The sequence below is a fragment of the Lissotriton vulgaris genome, chromosome 5 (assembly GCF_964263255.1).
Source record: "Lissotriton vulgaris chromosome 5, aLisVul1.2, whole genome shotgun sequence".
Lineage (NCBI taxonomy): Eukaryota > Metazoa > Chordata > Amphibia > Caudata > Salamandridae > Lissotriton > Lissotriton vulgaris.
This window is the reverse complement of record NC_141693.1, coordinates 2,009,174,893-2,009,197,210: the sequence shown is the minus strand read 5'-3', so window position 1 is coordinate 2,009,197,210 and position 22,318 is coordinate 2,009,174,893. Positions and strand designations below refer to the sequence as shown.

At 45.7% G+C, this 22,318-nt stretch overlaps 1 protein-coding gene across 5 annotated transcripts in view; it reads left to right on the top strand.

Annotated features, from left to right (window-relative positions):
- The window catches only part of FUBP3 (far upstream element binding protein 3), a 285,902-nt gene that overhangs the window by 54,707 nt on the left and 208,877 nt on the right, over window positions 1-22,318 (top strand). For 2 of the 5 annotated variants that reach the window (XM_086924812.1, XM_086924814.1), the window contains exons 3-6: window positions 8,321-8,354; window positions 9,332-9,381; window positions 13,239-13,310; window positions 14,811-14,868. In XM_086924812.1, coding sequence (XP_086780938.1) covers window positions 8,321-8,354; window positions 9,332-9,381; window positions 13,239-13,310; window positions 14,811-14,868 — 214 coding nt within the window. Of the gene's footprint in view, window positions 1-8,320; window positions 8,355-9,319; window positions 9,382-13,238; window positions 13,311-14,810; window positions 14,869-22,318 lie in introns of all 5 variants that reach the window. The other 3 variants (XM_086924813.1, XM_086924811.1, XM_086924815.1) reach the window with 2 other exon arrangements.

Genomic DNA, 22,318 nt, shown 5'->3' with positions numbered 1-22,318 from the left:
GAGGTTTCTGCACACTACTCTTGTAGTAAGTGCAATGATAAGTACTCCGACTTAGGATTTGGGTAGCAATTATACCAGAGTTGCCGCTTTATTAAAAGCATTTCCACAGCGCATGAGAACTCGAGTAGAGCATCCAGAAGACTGTATAGAGATGTTGTTAATGATGCGTTTCTACTGCCCTCTAGTCCAATTGTCTGTGCTGTCATGCCTTGGGCTAAATTGTGCCCTTCATTCTTCTATATTGCTCTGACCACCCCACTGACTGCTTTTTGGGGGGTTTTTTGGACGTTCTGCTACACCATCGTGGAATGCTGCCATGGTATTGTTTGTTGTTTCTCATATTTTTCAAAACTACATGAACGTTTAAGGGGGTTTAAAAAAAACCTTGGCCTCTGCTAAAGACACTTTAGCTTTTTCATATGGATCTTCTTTTCACGCTTGACGTTCAGGGAAATGCCCAATCTTAGTGTGTTAGTGGATACATGTTTGCACAATGGATGAAATCCTTATGTTACATGATGCTGGGATGGGTGAATGCAAACCGGCTATACGTGAAGAAGCAGCTTACATCGTCCAATACTTCTGAGACAATCGTCAACACCTTGTAGGAAAGGCTGCAACTTACCCTTGCAGTATGGGGTCCTGTAAAGGCCCCAGGCCTCCAAGCATGATGCTTTGGCTGGCTGGTGTTCAGACTAATCACAACGCTGCATTGCAGCGTTGTAGTTGGCTATGTGGAGCCTGGTGCTTCCTGTCCTGGTAGCGGGTGAGGAGGACCGCGAAGTGGCGGCACACAGGAAGTGCTTCATCCCCCGGCTTCCGGTAATGGTAGCGGGTGACGAGGACCGGGAAGTGGCGGCACACAGGAAGTGATTCATCCCCCCCCCCCCCCCCCCCCCACGACCTCCCGCCCTGTTAATTACCAGCCGCCACTGACCAGGGGACTTCAGCAGGTCGATTGCAAATTACCAAGAGCTTGTAGGATGCCACTGAGTAGCTCGTAGATGAGAAATACCAGTCAGAAGGCTGGAGAATGTACAGCTGTCCATTTGATAATGCACCTGTTTAAAACCATGAATGGGTTTCTGTAAGGGCATGAAAGCTTTCAGTGCAGGGCGATGCAGTCTGGTCTCTTCTCAAAAATTAACTATTTACTTTTTCTCCTTTCTTTCTTGCCTCGCTTTCCTTTTTCTCTGTTGAAATATATTCCTATCCTTTCTCAAATGTTCTCCTTTCTATCTTTTTACACTTCTCTTTACTTTTTTAATTTTATTTTTGTTTCTAATTTCGTTATCCATTTTCCCTTTTTTAATTTTTGTATTCTCTTCCATTCTTTTTCCCTGGTCACGTTTCTCATTCTTTTTTCACCTTTCTTTCTCTCCTCCTTTTGTCACGTAGTTCCTAGGAATCCCCAGGGCCTGCATGTTTTGAATGACCTAAACTGAGGGCTTGGTGTCCAATCAGATTCCGGACAACCCCACAGTATGTCTGCTGTTAGACCAGCTAGCTCTACAGTGCCAATACCACCCCCTTGTATCTTACAGTGGTGTAGGTAGTTTCTGGTATTAATCACCAAAGAGGGAGGAGGAATATCTGTCCATTCTGTTCCCCTGAGATAATCCAAGTAATCAATATGAAAATGGACACTTGTAACTGCGTTGCTGTCGTTTTCTTAGACAACCCTCGTAAACGCTATGTTGATCTCGGTTAAGGTTTAGATCGTTTCTCCGCCGCACATATGCGTTATGGCATTATCATCGGGGTATCTGAATTCGTGCTGTATGCCAGCCTCAAGCCAGAGGCAACCTCTGGTATAGCGCAGTAGTGTCCAGGGATATATATTGGCCCACAGAATTTAATTAAAAAACAAACCTACATCATAGGAAGTATTTTATTAGCTGAAAGATGAGGTTTATTGTTAAAGTCGGGTATACACAGATCGAGTTACTTGGTCTGATTATACCACTTTAAAGTTCAAGAAAATCGTAAACCTGTTTCTGGCCCAGCCGGGTCTAGGGAGCATTCGTCAGGACAAACAAACTTAAAAAGGAACTGTACTCACACGATTTGTGTAGTAATAAACAGTGGATTTTGTGTTGCCACTGTAGTTTCTGAGGAGGTATAGTGTACCTGTAGTGAAAGAAACATAAGGAAAGTGGGGGTGTATATACAGCACTTAATAGTTAAATATTTGAATCATCGACTTGAGAGAAATGCATAATTATGCTTGTTAAATTCACAAGGATAGTCCTATACGGAGACCATAGTGTTCAAGTTTACATGGAGGATAACATCTTGTTCTGTATACTCAGTGGTTAATATTAGGTTCTTGTTACGTGTATAAAAGTCAATTCCCGAAGGTGATATTGCGTTTTTACTAATGTGGAGAAATGTCAGTCTCTCATAAGTCGATATTCAGATTCTCCAATATTACTCCCCATACCCTCTTAGGCACTCCCAGTTAACACGGAAAAACATACATTACCTCAATAGTATTTTTATCGCGTGTCTTCAGGGGAGAGTGGACACAGTGGTCCCAGGCTGTAAGGAAAACATAAGGAGGTTTGTGTTCAGAGTTAATCTTACCCCACTATGTGTTCCCTCTCAGACCGGCTCAGAACTGGCTCTTTTTCTCACCCGCTCGTGGAGGTTCCTCCGCGTCTTGTGCTGGCTCTGCCCCTGGATGCGGGAATCTCGTTCAGAGCCGTCCTTTTCTGTGTGTCCCGCGGGGCATCACATTAAAAGGACTCGCTTATCTAATTCTTTCGGTATTTGTTACAAATAGCGGGTGAGAATTAGTGCCGGTTTTTCCTATTTTTGTACTTTTTCCTATTTTTGTACTTTTTCCTATTTTTTACTTTTTCTTGAACAATTATTTTCTCCTGTTCTGTCTGTGCTTTTGGTTTCTTCCTTTTCTTGTTAGTTTTTCTTTCTGTTCCTACTACTACCTTTGTCAATTTTTTCTTCCTCTTGTGCCATTCATTACTTTGTTTTTCTTCCTTTCATTTTCTTAATTTCTCCATCTTTTATTTCACTCTTTTCTGTTTATATTTCTCTTTTCTTTAGTTTTCTTTCAGTGTTTCGGCTTTCAATATTTTTCTTTCCTTTTTTTTCTCACATGCTCATTCTTTACTTCATTTGTCGCTCTCCTCCTTTTTTTCTTCCTGTCCATTCTGTCTCACATTCATTCTTTCTCCCTCACTATTTCCCTTCCTCTCCCTTTTACTGTCAACAACATATGGACAACACTGAGCCTAAAGGACCCCAAATGTAAACCTTTTGCGACACGGCTCCTGTGTCATTAATGCTTTATGCTCTGTGCTTAAGTTACTTTACCTCTGTGTACATTTATTATGTCCCTGCAGTAGCTCACAACGTGTTTCAATGACCAGGAATAGTAGCTCGCACTTTAGGTGAGGTTGGAGACCCCTGATAGACAATCCAAGCATGTCCCAACTCCACACGAGGTTAAACAGCAGTCTTTTTAGGCATGCATGTTCTTAACCCAGTTAAGGTTGGACTTTCTGCTAGTGCAGGAAGCAGAACCCAATCTGCTTAATTTTCTGCTGGGCCTAAGGGCCCTGATGCTACTAATGCGTTGGTTGGGAATGAATGAGTAACCAGGTCTGTTTCTGCAGAACTATGGTAGGGGATAAACGTTGTATGCCAGTAGAACCTGTTGGAGTCCTTGCATTCTATGTGTCAGTCATTGGCCTCAGTGACATCAACATTTTATACCAAACTGCGCTTTCTTCCCTGTGTCCAAACGTAAAGTCAAGCCAGTATTCTGCATGTGTAATGGAAGGATGAAAAATTGTCCACATTAAAGTGGAACGTTTTCAGAATCCGCTCAACTGACAAGCTTCAGTTCCCACCTTTGCCCACTCTTCCCTGGCCCCCTTTGGCTCTTATCTTCACCTTTTCCCAGGCCATTAAGACTCAATTACCCATTGACTGTAAGATGATAATCCCAAGGCCCAGGGTACTGTACATACCTTGTGTGTGAGAACTGATGTGGACCACTTTCCCCCGCTGGATACTAGTAATTTCGGGCATAAGGAGTTTATAGCTTCTGCTAATCCCAGCACTCCGATTCCCACCGATGGTCATGGCAATGAACCTGTCACACTACATGCAAACGGTCAGAATAGTCATTTGAGTGTCATCTCTTTGAATTTCGCAGGTCTTGGGAATAAAATAGCACTTCCCGATTGGAATGAACTAATTGGAAGGTATGACCTGTGTATCTTCCAAGAAACATGGTGCTTGGAACTGGTGTAGAAGCCTGGTTATTCTACCTTCCACGTTTTAGCTACTTCCACTGGACGGGGTCGCCCGTCTGGCGGCTTGCTCGTCTGGGTAAAAATTTCCTTAAACTGTAAGATCACATACTCTGCTAATACCTCCCACGACATGGTGAGGTTAATGATCTGGCTTCCATAAGCCCAAGTGACTCTTTAATATCTATGCTGGAGGTATACCAGGTGGCGGTAAATCCCCAACCATTGCCCTACTTGCAGACTCACTTTGCAACTGTTCCCCAGATACTTTGCCGTTTATTGCTGGCGACTTGAATTGCACCTTCGAACCGTTGGCCGCTGGCAGCGCAATAGGTTTATCAGAGGAAGATGCAAGATGGGGAATCCCGCAATTGACGACTGTGCCAATCAAAAAATGCTCACCTGTCCTTATCCAAATGAATGCCTTGGTGTTGGAGCATGCTCTGGTAGCAGTGAATGGGCGCACGCCTTCTGACTTTTCTGGTGCTTGTACCTATAATAGGGTTAGTTGCCCCGGCAGGATAGACTACATTTTGGTTGATAAGAGACTGTGGAGATGTGTGTCAGATATGGCAGTTATTCCATCTATCCATAGCGACCATAACCCACTATCACCTATAGCCTGTGCAACCTGACAAATGTGGGGAATCCCCTGCTCAGCAATAGATTAACAATGGCGACTAGGGAATTAGTACCCTCGAATTGTAAAAGATTCATTAAATGGCATAAATTTGCCATTAACGAGCAAAAGACAAATGCCCTGGGGGAGATCGTAAGAGATCAGACCGAGAAGCTCTCTGTACTGATGATCCAGGTTCTGTCCAGGTTAACACGGTCTACGTGGAGACAATTGACAAGATAGCCGCTCTCTTCCTTGATGGACGTGGGGCAAGCCAATTGAAGCGTAGGAAGACCACAGCTAGGTGGTATAACCACGAATGAACTGATTTGTGCCATCAAAACCCGAGATCCAACAGAGGTTCGTCTAGCCCGAGCTGTGTACAGGTGCGCACTATTGGTGGCAAAGAGGGTTTGGGATGATTCCCACTGGGAAGAGCTAAAACTGGCTAGCCAGAACAGGAACGGTGAACGATTCTGGGCCTTAGTAAGAAAAACTAATGACGGTGGCTTAGATCTATTACCTAATCATATCACGGACAGGGAATGGTTCGATCACTTTAAGAAACTGTACGCCGGGGTAGGCGCTCCAGAGATCAGCGAACTAACAGCAGAATGTATACTACCCCTGCACGATACACCCTCATCTATTGATCCTTTAGGGCAGACCGAGGTTGAGTTTGCGATCAGCAAAATTGTCCCAGGCAAGGCACCGGGCCAGCATGGCATTCCTGGTGACCTGTTCCGAGCGAGCCTTAAGTAATGGGCCAAGTTCTTCTCCCTCTTGACCAATGCCCTCCTCCTTGGGTCTCCAGTCCCAAGCTCATGGAGGGGGGCTGAAGTGATACCTATTTACAAGAAGGGGCCTAGGGGTGACCCTGCCAACTATCGTCCGATCAGTTTGATCGACGCTGGCCAGAAGTTGGTTGGCAGAGTCCTTCTGCAAAGGATCCTCTCTTGGGCAGAGGAGAATAATATTATCTCCCCCTTCCAGGCAGGTTTTAGGGCTTGTACAAGTACTAGTCCCTCGAGGGCGCTTGTGGGCGGTTCTTCATGAGATGGGGTTTCCTTTGCCCATTCACTTGTTGGCCCGCATGCACGATGGAACGTATGCATGCATTCGGTGGGGCACACAGAAGCAGAAAACGGCAAAAATTCCGGTGAACAGAGGTGTCCGCCAAGGATGTGTCCTGGCGCCGACCCTCTTCTCCTTATTTGTTAATGGGGTGGTTTCTTTTCTTTTTTATCTGATATTAATGCTGATGCCCCTAGCTTGGCCAGTGTGAAAGTCCCCGCCATGCTTTTTGCTGATAATATGCTACTAGTCTCCAAAACGCCCATGGGGTTCCAAAAATTGTTGGATCGGTTCTGTGTCTTTTGTAATCTAAGGGGCTTGGTTATTAACACTTCTAAAACCAAGCTCCTTTATTTTAATCCCAGTAGGAAAGCCAATCGCCCGCTCACACTTAATGAAGAGCCATTGGAGCGGGTTAAAATGTTTGACTATCTTGGGACCAGAATATCTGACCAACTTAAATGGAACTCTCACATTGAAAAAATGGCTTTAAAACATAAACGGGTTGTGGGCGTCATAGGCAGGGAGCATAGATCCTCAGTATCAAGACCCATAGCTCCTGCTCTGGAGATTTATTCTGCAAAAGCAGTAGGCAGAGCTCTGTACGGAGCAGAGCTCTGGGGTTTTAATAATGTTGATTCCCTCGTAATGGCAGAGAATGCATTTTATAAGGAGCTTTTGTCTGTCCCTAGGACCACCCCAATCAAACCCATCCAATACGATCTTGGACGCAGATCTATTAAAGATCTTATAACTCTGCGTCCGCTCCTCTATTGGGCCCGCCTGTGGCGCACCCAGAGCTAGATAGCTATCAGGACGGCCTTAAAGAAGTTATGAACTTGCAGGGGTCTTACAAAATATCTTGGCTCTCTAAAGTGAAGGAGCTCCTAATGGCCATTGGCCTGTGGGTTGTATGGGAGTCCGGTGCTTCAATATCTAAACTGGAGGTTAAGCGGGCATACTGGTTGTGGGTCGACGCCCAAGAATCTAGAGCAGATAATCTAGGTAGACTCAGACAAGTTTCGCCTACACCGGACAGTACCCTTGCTTGAACTCTATATGGATTTCATTAGAAAACCTAAAGATAGGGCCTTATATATCCAGTTTAGAATGGGAACTCTACCAGTCCGTGAACGCACCTCCAAATCGACCCCCCATCAGACGCTTGCCACCTGCCCGCACTGCATCGTTGAACTGGAAACTATCCCACATGTCTTTTTTTGTTTGCAGTGCCTATAACAAGCCCAGATCCAAATGGCTAAAACCAGTCTGTCGCCTACTTGAGACTAGAGGTTATGCCCCAGCATTAAGAATTTTACAATCCGATCCTAATACAGTACTGGCCTGCGGGGTAGCTAAATTTCTTAGCTGGGCGTGGGTGATTAGATTTAAAGCTATGTGATGAATTCTTTTTCAGGCGATCCCCCGTTGTTTTTATTCTATTTTTTTTTTTTTTTTTTTTTTTTTTAACTAACTCAAAGTTGTAAATGGTTTAATGCTGTTTTATTTTGTCTTTTTAATTATTTATCAAGTGTTTTAACTAATAACATTGTATTTTTATTGTTCTGTGCTTTTATGATATTTCTATATCGAATAAAGCTTTGTGTGTATAAGATGAGCTGAACTTTCTAGGAAAGTGTAGCCACTAAAGGATTTTGTCATGCTTATGAACTGATGCGTTTGTGTCCTACAGAGGGTCACCACATGTTTTTATCTGCCATGTATGTTAAAGTCATACAGCGGATTTTATGCCCGCTGTAACTCAAGCCTGTATGCTGGGTCTATGCACAGGGAGGGGGGCGGGGGGGTTAGTTCCCTCTTTTCCTATGAGACTTTCCGTGCGTTCTAGACTATCAGAACGAGTTTCTCATGTTTCTCCCTTGAATTCACCCCCCCACTCGTAGGATGTGACTGAGGAGCTTGCAGACCAGCCAGGCACAGCCCTCTAGTGCCCTATTGATTGGCATTCATGCATCCTCCTCTTTAAAGCCCCGTTGACCCGTCTTAACGTTTGCCAGTCTGCTACACCATTACATCATGGCTAATTTGGTTGGGATTGAGGGGGCAGTGAGAGAGCTGCAATAGGCTCTTCTCGCTTCTTATTGTTGGAAGCGGCCCAGCAGGAGGGCCCACGGATCAATGTCTTATCATCTGTCCAGCTGGACTTCAGGCTGATCAAGAAGTCTCCCCCTGTTTCAGATCACATAACGTATTCATTCGAACCATTCAGGCCAAATGACTGTCTTGCTGCCGCTTTTTAATGGCCTGCGCGCTTTCTCTGCGCCTCAAGTTAGTTTATCCGTGATAATGCGTTGATTTTTCTGCTCTTTCCCTTTCTCCGCCACAGTGGGTAACCAGTTAGGAGGCTTGATACATCAAAGGTAAGCCTGGGTTCTGTTTTATTATTTATTGATTAGGTGTTAATTGTTTATTGAACTGCCATCTGTATTCGAGAGTTGGGGAAACAAGGGCTTGCGGGTGTGGAGAATCAGCAGGCCTGAATTCTCAAGGCTCAGCTTGTCGATAAGCTTCCCAAAGACACGATGGCCTTTGAGAAGAGGGAGGAAGCGTGCTGTGGGTCGCTCAGCTTTCAGAGAGGATAGTTCTGCATTTGGAGCTGAGGGGGCTGGAGTGATTTATCTAGCTAGCTTTATCTCTTCTCTCCTCTTTGTAAGGACATGGGCTCTAAATGAGATGCACCTGGGTCCCTTTTAAGCGGCTCTCACAGTTGGACCCTTCTAGATTCCTCAGCCCATGTGTCCTTAAAGTGCCAGTTGAGGGGGCCTCGTGAAATGTTTATTGTAAGTTTGATTTCTTTCTTCAGCAGGCTGTTGGGGGAGGTGGAGTGGAGTTGCCAGTATTTCATTTCCTTAGTGGAGGTCCTTTGGGGTTGCTGGCAGCCCCCTGGTGGGGTCCCTTCAAACCCCGGTGCCTGATTGGGTATTGAACAATGTGTGCCCCACCCCCCGCAGTGCATGAGCGTCTAGTTTAATGCAGCGTTGAACCACCTGAGCATGACAGTTGGACAACTTCTGAGGTCTTGGACTGTGGTCCCTGTTTGAATCCTCATCCCTTCTGTGTCATCCAGTTTTGCCCCTGCTGTGCGTTTTAATGCTTGAAGTGAGCTTGTAAGCAAGGATTGCTGTGTCTAGGAAGTATTTGGTTTCCCATGGCTGGTTCAGGAATTTTCTGGAAAATGATAAACCTCTTAAAACCAGCGACTCCTGCTCCCTTCATTTAAATTTTATGTTTGGAGAAGTGAGCATTTAGGGGAATGAAGCATGAGTGATGGAAAACTGGGACCAGTGGGGTGATGAGTTTGTGTATCTGAATTTTATGAAATCAATTTTTCTTTCAGAGCGGTAATAACAGAAGAATTCAAAGTGCCGGATAAAATGGTTGGATTCAGTAAGTACCGGTTTGTGGTTTTGGCCATGCTCTGTGGAGTGCATCTATGTCCGATTGTTGGATCACAGCTGTAACAGTCCTTTGTTTCTTAGAGGCTGATGCTTGAAATGTGCCTCTGGGTGATACTAAAGGCTCAAATGGCCTCTGCATCTGGTATATGGATTGATCGACTGAAGTAATGCTGTCTTTGAGGCTTAGCCAGTAAACTTGCAGGTGTTTTCACTACATCACTAAGAGGAATCCTCCAATCCTCTTCTGCTTATTCAATGTGACCAGAATCCTGGATTTTTGTTTTTCAGAAACTTAGCGATTAGCTGCAACCCTACCCCCAGGGTATTTGCCATCTTTTTCCACATCTCTTATGATTTGAAATAATGACTTCTAAGGAGGAGTCCTATGCTTACATGCCATTTATTCCATTTGGATTCCAGAATGAGTGGGATGAACTTTGCGTCCGTCTCACACTGCAGGTCTTTCTGTCCTAGTAACTCCAAGCAGTTCACTACCTCCATCCTTGTCCTATGGGCCATCGGTTACTCCAGCTGAAGAGATTCGCATGATTTTAGCATGAAAAGTTACTCCCTGCAACCAGGGTCTGGTGGTTCGGTGCTCTGATGGGTCATTCGAGCGGTCTCCATTTCACCTCTGAGTCACAGGTTCAAATCCCAGGAGGGTCAACTCGACCTTTGTTCCTTCTGAGACTGATAAAGGAAGTACCTTAGCATTGGGTATGAATGCAAATCTGTTCTTCCGGTGGTTATCATGCTTTACAAAGATGCATGTTATGTTAATCTGCGCCCTCTCACTCTGGCTATTCTTCATGCTTTCTTTGAGTTTCAGATACTTTAGGTACCGTTTTTCTTTCAGATATGGCTTTTAGGGAGGCTATTCATTGAAATAACTCGAGCCTGCCACAGAGGAGATTGAACGTTTGATATTCAGCCTTCATTAGAAAGATGCAGGAGTCCAAGCACAACTGTCCACATATGTCAGGCAGTGGAGTGAGTCGGCCACTTTGTCCTACGAGCTCAGTCCAGGCGAATTCTTGATGTCTGCACAGTGATCCGAGTAAAACGGGTCAGATTAGTGCTTTGTGTAGCAGGGGTCATATCTAGTGTGCAATTGAAGGGATCCTGCAGTATCACCCTGCAGGATCATTACCAGTACTTTTGGATAAGTAAATCGCTGTATCCCATTGCACAGCAGGCTTGTCTTTCTCTCCCATTAGAATCCATGACCTACAGCTGTCCTTTGGACCAGGGCATCGAGCACCACTTACGCATCCAATTGTCAGATGGCACAATTTCAACTCCTGCACTGTTACGGTTCTGACAACCACTCCATCACTTTGTGCCAGCAAGAGTCCTTGCCCTAAAGTAATAGCTAATGACAATTTGGATTCAGCTTTAATGATGCCCGCCAATGTCTCCTAGCTCTGGAGTGTAGTCATGCAGGCGACGCACAATAACACTCACTCCAATGCTTGAATCTTCTGTTCCTCATCTGATAAGAAGCAAAGAACTAGTTGGTGATGTTTCTGAAGCAGCATAGTAGGTACTGGAAGAGGTTCTAGGATTTACAACCAACACTCTTTTTGTAGTCCGCCTATGCATAATGTGATGGTCCTTTTAGTGTTTTTCCGATCTGCTCTGAAAGTAGATTTCACCAAATAGGTGTCCAAGGATATTCTAGTGGTACTCCCCGCAAATCACAAGGTTTAAATTTGAACTTCATTCGACTAGTGATGGTGCCTTCTGACTGGCAAAATGTACTCCCAACTCTCTTAGCCTGCCCGGTGATGTAATGCCAGCTCATTTTGCTTTAAAAGTGCATGATGGGATTGTTGAGGGGTATGGGGCCAGCTGGAGGTAAAGATGCTTCCGAATAGTTTGCAGATTTGAAGTGGGCCCTCATCCTCAGCCTACTTTGTCATCTCTGAGGTGCTTGGAGAGTGTTGCAAAAAAACGATGGATCTAGGCCCAGATCTCTGTACTGGGGTGAATGTATGACATTGTTCAGCATTCTGTCCATCAATTGTTGGTTTTGAAGAGTGTTGTGCGGCCTGATATTTCGTAGGCGGTGAAAGAAATGTTGATGTCCTCAAGAGAATGTTGTGCCGTCCTCATTTCTTCATCCTTTCCTTGTATCCTGGGACCTCCAATGCCCACTGCAGCATGATCTGTAGTGTCGATCGCTCAAAGGGCCCATGTAGAGCGACAGAAGCAGTGAGGAAGCATCTCGACTTTGGAGGTGCTGAACATAAATAGATGAACCCCTAAGCTGCGCTCCTCAAGGGGAACGGGGGTCAGGGCTGTGGGAAAGAGTACATGGCGGGTGACGCTGGAGGAGGCACGAGATTGATCTAGCCAAGGACTAGAGGGTGTGCAACATTCTGGCCCCGTCTGACACTGCAGGCCAGACTCTGCTCAAATGTCTCTGGAAGTGAAAATGGAGCCCCTGGTTGTAGAGTTCAGGGATTAGTGCAGGAGCAGATTGGCACCACAGTTGTAGACATGGCTGCTGTCCGCCATGTATTAAGATGACGTCACCAAATGTGATGTGAAGGTTGAGCCTCTTACTGGCTTGCGGAGGTAGGTGCTGCATCTCCAGGTACTGAGAGGGGCCAAATATCTGTTTACCGGGAAGAGCCGCTTCATGAATGTCAGCTGATCGGCGTGGCAGAGATGAATGAAGTGATGTAAATGTATGTGTATGTAAATGTATTGGCATTTATATAGCGCACTACTTACCCGTAGGGTCCCAAGGCGCTTCGACCGCTGCGAAACCCTTCCTGGCTTCCCTGAGAGATGGTCCCTTAATGGGTATCTCCAGGGTGAGACCAGGCATCCCCGGCGGTCTGGTGGGGCCGTTAGTGAAGATGAGGCAAGCTAATGCCCAGAGTTGCCGAGTGTGATCGCTGATCAGAGTGGGCACCGAGGCGAGAGAATTATCGAGTCCGCTGACCCTGGTCCAGAAACCTGCTGCGCCGGGAATCGAACCCTGGTCCCGGGCCGTCCTCTGCTCTCGGGTCTGCCGCCTCTAACCAGTGAGCCACACTACTTCACACAGTGATGGTTTCTTCCCCGATGCTGCTTGATCACCAATTTAGACTTTAGCACTTCTATTTGGGAAACAATTCTGCAAGTGACTTTGATGAAACATATGCAGCGAGGGGGCATGTAGACTCTTGTCTTTGCCGGATTTGAATCCTTTCTTTTTTTAGCCCCTTTGATGGCTCCTCTGCAGGTCGAAATTGTCATTTAAGATCAGGTGATGGGTGTATTTAATCTAGTCCACTGGTATATACTGTGTACAAACTCCAGCAGATATTTTTTTTTGCCCACTGTGCCACGTGACAGTGACAAGCCGTTTGCAAATTAGACTTTGCCCTGCTCCATTAGGAACAGATCAGCCCGAACCACAAGGGGCTGCAGACTGGTTTAAGCCTTGTTGAGACTCAACAACTTACGTCCTGTGACAGTGTGCACAAAACCTAAATGAGGGCTTACCCTCCTAATAGAGGATCCTTTAAATAGCACAAAAAACCATGGTTAGATTGGTTGAATAAATTTGCACTTATCTGTTCTTGCAAACTGTCTGCCAGGAAATATATATATATTTTAATAGTTTGTTTTATTTAAAAAAACAGTATAAACCTAAATTGCGTGTTGAGTCGGCATGGTCACTGTGTTCACTTAATAATGCTTTTCCCTTTTGCTGTTTTGTCCTTGTTCATCGCTGCCGATCTTTAGGCATTCACTGCTCCCTCTTCGCCTGAACATGTTGTGATGTTGTCCACTTTTCCAGTTTGATCACACCCTGTGAAACTCTTCTGAAATGTCTTTTTTTTCATCTAGTAATTGGCAGGGGCGGCGAGCAGATCTCCAGAATCCAAGCAGAGTCCGGATGCAAGATTCAGATTGCACCAGGTATAAATGTCTTTGACCACAGAACAGGAGCCACACATTGCCCAATGGCTGCCTCTTGTCTTCATCTTATGGGTTCAGTCATCGATGACCAGTCGGTGTGGTGTAGTCTGCCTAGACGTGGCCTCCGGATGCTCTGGAGCTGCATTGGAATGTACTGCAGCTATTCGGGCGATCGCCGCTCTTGCTGAACATCTTGGCATCTTCAGCTTAGTCCTTTGGGCCAGTTCACATCTGATCTCCCAGTGACTTAATGGCCAGAGCGTGGATGGTAACCTGCTCGGGGACCTGCATGCTTTGCGCTGTGTGGAGACAGCATCTTTCGGTTTATTCCTGATCTGTCCAAAAGCAGACTGGGTATGGCAATTATCTTAAAGTAGATGCTGCTGTAGACCGTACAGATGTAGATAGGCTTCAAAGATGGTTGAGGTGCACTTTGAAGCAGCAATGTCACGACATGCAATGCCATGTAACCCCTGTGGTAATGTCAGAGTCTGTGACGGTGCAGGGAATGCCACATTGAGCTGGTGGGCTGTGCAATGGAATAAAGTTTGAATGGCTAAATAGTCTACAAGCAGTCTTTGGACTTGTTGTCATTGTGCATAGGTAGCAGTCTTTCTTCTCCGATCTTAGTTTGTCATGAATCTTCTGTACAGTTTCTCTTTTGATCTCCTCTGGCTTGGATACTTAATGCCCTAAGCCAGATGCACTGCTGACTCTTTCCAGATTTTGTGCTTCCATGGGGATATAACTGAGGAAATAAGTAGAGGCGGGAGGGAGATTCCCTGCTACAAATGGCTATCCTACACTGATCACTGGCTTCTGACCATTTAAAGTTGTTGCACACTCTGGTAAAGAGGTCACTTGCTCTGGTGCTTGCTTCCAATCCTGTGGCCCTCTCACAGTTGTAACCATGACCTATTCTGGTATTTGCCAGCACTTGCCTGCGTTTCCAGATTTATTTCTGCAGATCTATTTTGTTTCTGTGGCCTGTTCAGGTGGCGGCAGCTGTGTCTCTGCCTTCAAGTTACATTGGAAAGGTAGTTATGTGCTGTTCCTGCACAAGTAGAAAAAGTGAATGCAGGCGAGGACACAAAAGCGACTGCCTAAATGGTAAATATTGATTCTGCGATAGGCCTGTGTAAACGCCCTTTTTCTTGTCTGGGCTAATCTGACTCTGCAAACAGGACTGGAAGCTGTTTGTTACCTTTGAGGTGGGGTTTTTGGAGAGCGTAAAAGTGAATGCTGTGCAAATGGGCATATCTTTGCCGCTGCTGTAACCTTGGGGCTGCAGCAGTGCTGGTGCTGCAGGGAAGGGAATGGAAATCTATTTCAGTGTTCGAACAAAAATAGCCACATTTGTGGAGGTTGGATAGCCAAGATAGAGCTGCTTGTTTCCATGCACTGAGAAAAGTTTGAAATAGAATTGAATATCTTAATTTTCAGTGTTTGCACTAGTGCTAAAGATATGCCTTGTAACTTTCCTCGCCTTTTGGTTTGCAGATAGCGGTGGGATGCCAGAGCGGCCCTGTGTCCTGACTGGTATGATCGAAAGCATAGAGTAAGTTCTGGATAAAACTACAGTAGGCTTTTCCTCATTACTTTTGCCTGTTCGATTTTTGAAATTTTGTTTTTTGGGGGGGGGGGAGGGGGTTGATTGTGTTTTATTTAAAAAAATAAAAAAAAAATTAACTTGCCTCCACCTTTTTTTCTTTTCTCAAGTTGCAATGCTAGCTCTTTCTCAGGCGAAAGAAAGTTCCTGAATGAATACCTTGTAGTCTGTTATGTTACATTTTGAGGTCCTTGTGTTAAGTTTCGCTTAAGCGTTTCAGCTTGTGAAATCTCCTGTACTCAATATATCTTAAAAGGAGGCTCTTGTCAGTTCCCATCCGCGAATTACTGTGTTCATTAGCTTTTGTGGACAACTTTTTTGCTGTTCACATCTCCTGGCTGCACGCATTTACGATAAGTCTTCTAAAGCTGTTCACACTATTTAAGCCTCATTCACTGTCAAGGTAGGATCTCTACCCCGGAAAAGGCAGACCGCTTCTAACATAAACCAGTCCGAACACTTTAGCAGATATTGTACAACTACTCAGCAAGCTACAACTTATAACAAAAAAACTGCTTATTTGTTATCACATGGGCAAAACCTACTGCATTTATCAGTGCTTGTTGTATTTCAATGCACTGTAATAAGACCTGTGAATAGTTGACAAAGCCTTCTGTGCTGCAGACTTTAAATGGATAAGGAGAGAACTCCGATATTCCCAGACTGGGAAATCATTTTGTCAAAGACCGCTGCAGGTGCAACAGAATTGTTGGAGAGTTAGAGAAGATATGACGGACTCATTGTAATCTATTGAACATCCAAGAGGGATAATCTGATGGAGCTGGAGAAGTAAGGAATCATGCTTTGAATACACACATGTTATGCTTTAGCTGTTACAGATTCCTTCATGAGATCGTCATTATTAAGGCTCATGGGGCTGGAGCTGGTTGAGAAACTCTACCATTTAGCTGCAGCTGGAAATCCTCCAATGGCCCAGCTGTCTGCTTCTGAGCACCCATCTAGGAAAAAACATGGGCAATGATGCAAGTGGATACACGACATATAACAATACCTGTGCTCTCATATATGAGAGCTCCCAAGTCCCTCCCCCCCACTCCCATCCACTTAGCCAACACATTTGCTTGACTTCCTAGAAGCCTTTATTGCAATTAATCAAGAAAGAACATTCCATCCTGTGCCCCACTCTGTTTAATATTTTCACAAAGCCCCTTCTCAAAAAGCGGTCTGACAGATGTTTCCATTCATTAATGCACCAGCAACCAAATTTACCTCAAAACACCCTTGGTGCTTGAGGACCCACTATGGCCTGTGTTGCTAACATTCAAACTTAGATGTCTGAGAACTTTCTTCACTGCCCAATAAGTGTTCATTCTTTCTTCTTCCAAATGCAAAAAAGCCTTTCAACCTGGAGTGGTTAAATAAACTGAACACACCTGGCTTCTTCCCATCCAGTTTTTCCCCCTAGGACTCTTCCTTAACCATGATCCCTCACATAAACTCATTAAAGCAGCAATTTTTTACCTTTTTGAAGAAAATCAAAGAGCTCTCCCTTAAAAATCAGCAGCTTGTGCATTGATTCTATCTGGACTTGATCACCATCAACCCTGTACTCGTTGGCATTCCCCTGACCACTCTCCTGCCACTAAAAACTGTTCTACATGCTTCAACCAGACTTGTATCATCAACCAATAAATTAGACCGTATCGCGTCAATCGTACCCAGATTGCTTTGGCTATCTTTTGAGACCAGAATAAAGTTTAAACTAGGATGCCTGGTATACAGATCAGGTCACACTTCTCCTCCATACCTCTCCAGCCTGCCAATAAAGTTGGGTACGTCCTATCTCTAAGAAGCAAAAAATAACATTTTAGAGGCCTTGTTTCAAAACTAATGTTGTGCATTTGTCCTCAGGAGCCACTTCCCTTTTATGGAACTCTCTCCCTGAGGACCTGTGTTGGAAAGTGGGTTATTGGTAGGGGCAAATGTAGGTCTGCCACTGGCAATAAGGCCACTAACACATGATAGGACTCAGCACAGGTCTTAGAAAAGTATTCCTTTGCTCAACCCTTGGTAACGTGGCTGCGAGCAGACAGGCTTAACTTCAGACAGGTATGTAAAGCATTTAAAAACACCATTTCAGTAAATAATTAAGACACAACACAAAATAAAAATCCAACACCAATTTAGAAAAATAGGTAATATTTTTATCTTTTAAATGACACCAAAACGAAAATAATCCACTGTAGGGAACCAGAGATATGAATTTTTAAAGATTAGTCACTTTCTAGTGCTTAGAAACCAACAGTGCCCCTTAAATCATTTCGTTTTCTCTGTCAGGGACACACCTTTTATAAATTGTTCTGAAGAATTCTCACCACTGTAGTGGGCCGCCTTCTTCAGCAAGCGGGGTCCAGTTAGAACACCTTCCTGGCGTTCTGCTTGTGGGTCCCAAAGTATCCAACACACAGTCCATGGTTCTGGAATCTCCAAGAGGGTCCTTGAAAGTGTGAAACTTCAATTCCGCAATCCACTTGAACAAAACCCTTACAAATCCACTGGTACTCCAGGCTTTGAATTCTTTGTGGGGCTGTCCAGGTGAGCTCTGTTAACCTGTAGCTTGCAGGGAGTCCACACTTAGTCCTTTGGCAGCAAGGTAATCCACTGGGCTGTAGTTTCAAATGGTGCGGTCTTCAGAGGTCAGGCCTTAGAGTTTCTTGCACAGCAAACTTCAGCAGGGCACTTCTTGCTTCATTCAGTTTCAAGCAGCAGATCTGGAGGGCTTTGCCCCTCTCAGATACTTATTCAAAATTCTCTGGGTCAAGCACCAGGTCACTGCTGACCAATGAGAGCAGGGCAACTCCTCATAGTTATGACCACATCCTGTGGAGTGTGGCATTAGTTTGTCCCAGAGTGCATCATCCTTCCAAATTTTATAATGGCTGATTTTCCAGCAAGGAGGTAAGAGCTGGCTAAACACCCCCCCCTGGGATATCTCCTTTCCATGGACCATCCCTGTACCATCTGCAAATACCTTTCTTAAGCCTAGTCCTGACTCCGGGTCACGATTGTCATAGTGGGTTAAAACCCAGGCCTCCCCTCTTGCCTTTGAAGAGCGTAGTTTACGACGCCACCTCCTGGCCTGGCATTCCTATAGAACAGATCACTGCCCTCCCAGCAGCCTGGCTGATCCACTTAACTCTGACCAATCAGGGCAGACCACTGAAAGGCTGAATTTGGACTTACAAACAAGAAAGTCTCATAACTTATTGTATGTACACTTTAGGAGAAATTCAACAATATAATATCGTTGGATTTACTACGACCATTCTGGGAAGTCTTTGAATGGTCTGGCTAGTCCTCTCCTATCAATATGTATTAATCAATCACTTCTTACCATGTTAACCTATGGGCCATGGGGTTTGCAATGGGGAAAATTACTTGCGCCACTTTTGTAGCATCAGGGCTTATAAAACCATATTTTTTAAGTATTTCCCTAATTTCTACCGGACCCCCACCCCCTGTGCAACTAGGGGAGACTTCAGGGGTTCTGAATCTGCAGAAATATTGCAGATCACCCGTACCCAATTATTCCAGAATCAAAGTCGAATATGAGCACCTCTTTAAGACAATGTGGGGAGTGAAATGTAAAAGTTAACTTTACCCAGGCTTCTAAACTCATTTTATAAGGGCGCTCCTCGTAGATAACTGACCCCCCACCCCTGGGATACCTAGAAGTGACCCTGGGGGTCCCTAATATGCAAAAACATGGTAGGTTTTTATTTTTTAAGGGCCCCTAACCCCAAAGTAGAGTTTGGGCACAATTTAAGGTTTAAAAGCTGTCCTGGCCACCAGTGCAGCTTTTAAACGGACCTCCAGCTTCAGCATTGCACACATGCTGGTGCAGAGAATCTGCTGGCCTCTAAACTGCCATGCCCCAGGATACCGGAGACTTCTAGGTAGTTTCAATTACCCTGCCTTATTACATATTAGGGGCTGAGGTAGTAGGTCATGCCAACTGCAGGGGTACCGCACCATACTATAGTGTACCGTAGTGTATGTTGAGTGTCTTAACTGTGTTCTAATGTGTTCCTTTTAGCTTGGCCCTGGTTAAACAGAGCCCAGTCTGAGTCTGAGTCTGAGTCTGAGTCTGAGTCTGAGTCTGAGTCTGAGTCTGAGTCTGAGTCTGAGTCTGAGTCTGAGTCTGAGTCTGAGTCTGAGTCTGAGTCTGAGTCTGAGTCTGAGTCTGAGTCTGAGTCTGAGTCTGAGTCTGAGTCTGAGTCTGAGTCTGAGTCTGAGTCTGAGTCTGAGTCTGAGTCTGAGTCTGAGTCTGAGTCTGAGTCTGAGTCTGAGTCTGAGTCTGAGTCTGAGTCTGAGTCTGAGTCTGAGTCTGAGTCTGAGTCTGAGTCTGAGTCTGAGTCTGAGTCTGAGTCTGAGTCTGAGTCTGAGTCTGAGTCTTCCAGTCAGCAAAAAGTTGGGGGTGCCCAGGGCACAGGATGACTTTGCAACATAGTCCCCCCCAAACGAAAGGTGATGGGTTACTAACCTACACCCTGGTAGTCCCCATCGGCTAAGTGGAAAAACCTGGGAAGTCCATCTGCATTGGCATGGGCAACCCCAGGTCTATGTGCCACTGTAAAGTCCATTCCCTGTAGGGAAATGGACCACCTTAACAGCTTGGGATTCTCCCCTCTCATCTGCATGAGCCACCTGAGAGGCCTGTGGTCAGTTTGAACACGAAAGTGAGTCCCAAACAAATATGGTCTCAACTTTTTCAGTGACCACAGCAAAAGCCTCTCTCTTAATGGCACTCCACCTCTGCTCTCTGGGAAGAAGCCTCCTGCTAATAAAGGCAACTGGCTGGTCAAGGCTCCCTTCATTCAGCTGTGACAAAACTGCACCAATCCCTTGCTCTGAAGCATCAGTCTGAACTACTAATTCTTTTGTGTAGTCAGGGGCCAGTAACACTGGTGCTGAACACATAGCAGCTTTCAGAGTGTCAAAAGCCTTCTGACACTCTGGGGTCCAAATCACCTTTTTGGCCTCTTTTTAGAAGTCAGTTCTGTTTGGGGCCCCACAATGGTCCCATAATTTTGAACAAACCTTCTATAGTACCCTGTCCGTCCAAGGAATGCCCTGACCTGAGTCTGGGTAACAGGAGCTGTCTAATCCAAAATAGTTTGGATTTTAGCTTGGAGAGGCTGTACATGGCCCCCACCTACCAGGTGGCCCAGGTACACCACAGAACTCTGCCCTATTTGGCACTTGCTTGCCTTAATAGTCAGGCCTGCCTGCTGCATGGCCTGAAGCACTTCACTTAGGTGGTTTAAATGATCCCCCCAGGTAGAACTGTATTCAGCTATATCATCCAGGTAAGCTGCACTGAACTGTTCCAACCCAGACAAGACCCTGTTCACCAACCTTTGGAAGGTGGCAGGTGCATTCTTTAATCCAAAGGGCATTACCTTGAACTGATAATGTCCCTCTGGTGTGGAGAATGCTGACCTCTCCTTTGCTCCATCAGTAAGGGCAATCTGCCAGTAACCTGAAGTCAAATCAAAAGTACTCAGGTACTTAGCAGCCCCTAACCTATCAATGAGCTCATCAGCTCTAGGTATAGGGTGATTGTCCGTCTTTGTGACTGCATTCAAACCTCTGTAGTCCACATAGAACCTTAACTCCTTGGGTCCCCCCTGAGGATTTGGTTTAGGTACCAGTACCACAGGACTGCCCATGGGCTCTGACGGTTCAATTACCCCCAGCTCCAGCATATTAGCAACCTCAGCTTTAATGCTGGCTCTGACATGGTCAGACGACCTGTACATTTTATTTTTGACAGGTCGGCTGTCACCACTGTCAATGTGGTGCACACACCACTCAGTGATGGCTGTGGTCAGAGAGAACAGGCCAGCAAACTGCTCCAACACCTGCCTACAGTCTCTGTGCTGCTGGTCTGTCAACTTGGGAGAGAGCACAACTCCCTCCACTGACCCATCTTGCACATTAGAGGAGAGGAGGTCGGGCACAGGCTCAGTTTCCTCCTCCACACCCTCATCAATCTATTCACATGCAGGACCCTGTGAGGGTTCCTGGGTGTGCCAAGGTCAACCAAATAGGTAACCTCACCCTTCTTTTCTATGTTTGGATAGGGCCCACTCCACTTGTCATGGAGGGCCCTGGGAGCCACAAGCCACAACACCCACACCAACTGTCCTGGAGTATACTCTAGCATAGTAGCCTTTTGATCATACCAGTGCTACATGAGCTCCTGGCTGGCCTCCAGTTTCCTTTTTGCCTTGTACATGTACTCCGCCATTCTAGATCTCAGGACTAGCACATAACCAAGCACATTGTCCTTAGCTTCTTTAAGAGGCTTCTCTAAAGACTCTCTAAGCAGGCTCAATGGCCCCCTCACAGGGTGTCCAAACACTAGCTCAAAAGGACTTAAACCAACCCCTTTCTGTGGCACCTCCCTGTAGGCAAACAGTAAGCATGGGAGGAGAACATCCCATCTCCTCCTGAGTTTCTCTGACAACCCATTTATCATGCCCTTCAGGGTTTTGTTGAAGCTCTCAACAAGACCATTTCCTTGTGAGTGATAGGGGGTGGTGAACTTGTAGTTGACACCACATTCATCCCACATCATGTCAGATAGCTGGACAGGAAGTTCGTGCCCCTGTCTGACACCACCTCTTTTGGAAAACCCACTCTGGTGAACACACCAAGCAGTGCTCTAGCCACCGCAGGTGCATCAATGGTTCTAAGAGGTATGGCTTCAGGGTATCTAGTAGCATGGCTAACTACCACTAAGATATACCTATTCCCTGATGCAGTAGGTGGGTCCAGGGGACCAACAATGTCCATCCCCACCCTTTCAAAAGGAACCCCAACCACTGGCAGTGGTATTAGGGGAGCCTTTGTCTTGCCCCCTGCCTTGCCACTCGCCTGATAGGTGACACAGGAGCTGCAAAACTCCTTTACCTTTTCAGACATATTGGGCCAGTAGAAATGGTTCACCAACTGGTTCCATATCTTTGTCCGTCCCAAATGTCCTTTCAAGGGGATATCGTGACTCAAAGTCAGGATAAACTCTCTGTACTTCTGGGGCACCACCAATCTCCTGGTGGCCCCCTCCTTGAGGTTTCTGGCCTCGGTATAAAGCAGTCCATCTTCCCAGTTTATGAAACTCGCTGTCATCCCCTTCCTCTTGCTTAGAAGCAATCCGCCTCAAGCTCTCAAGGGTGGGACAGTCACGCTGCCCCTGACTGAATTCCTCTCTGGAGGGTCCACCTGCTCCTGTCAGTTCTGCCAAATCTGACAGCTCTGGCAGGGATGGAGTCCCTCCCTCAGAGGCCAAATCCTCCCCATCGGAGTTAGATTCTTCCTGCGCCTCTGGTGTTCCCTGGGCTGGCTCACCAGACCCAGTACCCTTGTCCTTGGA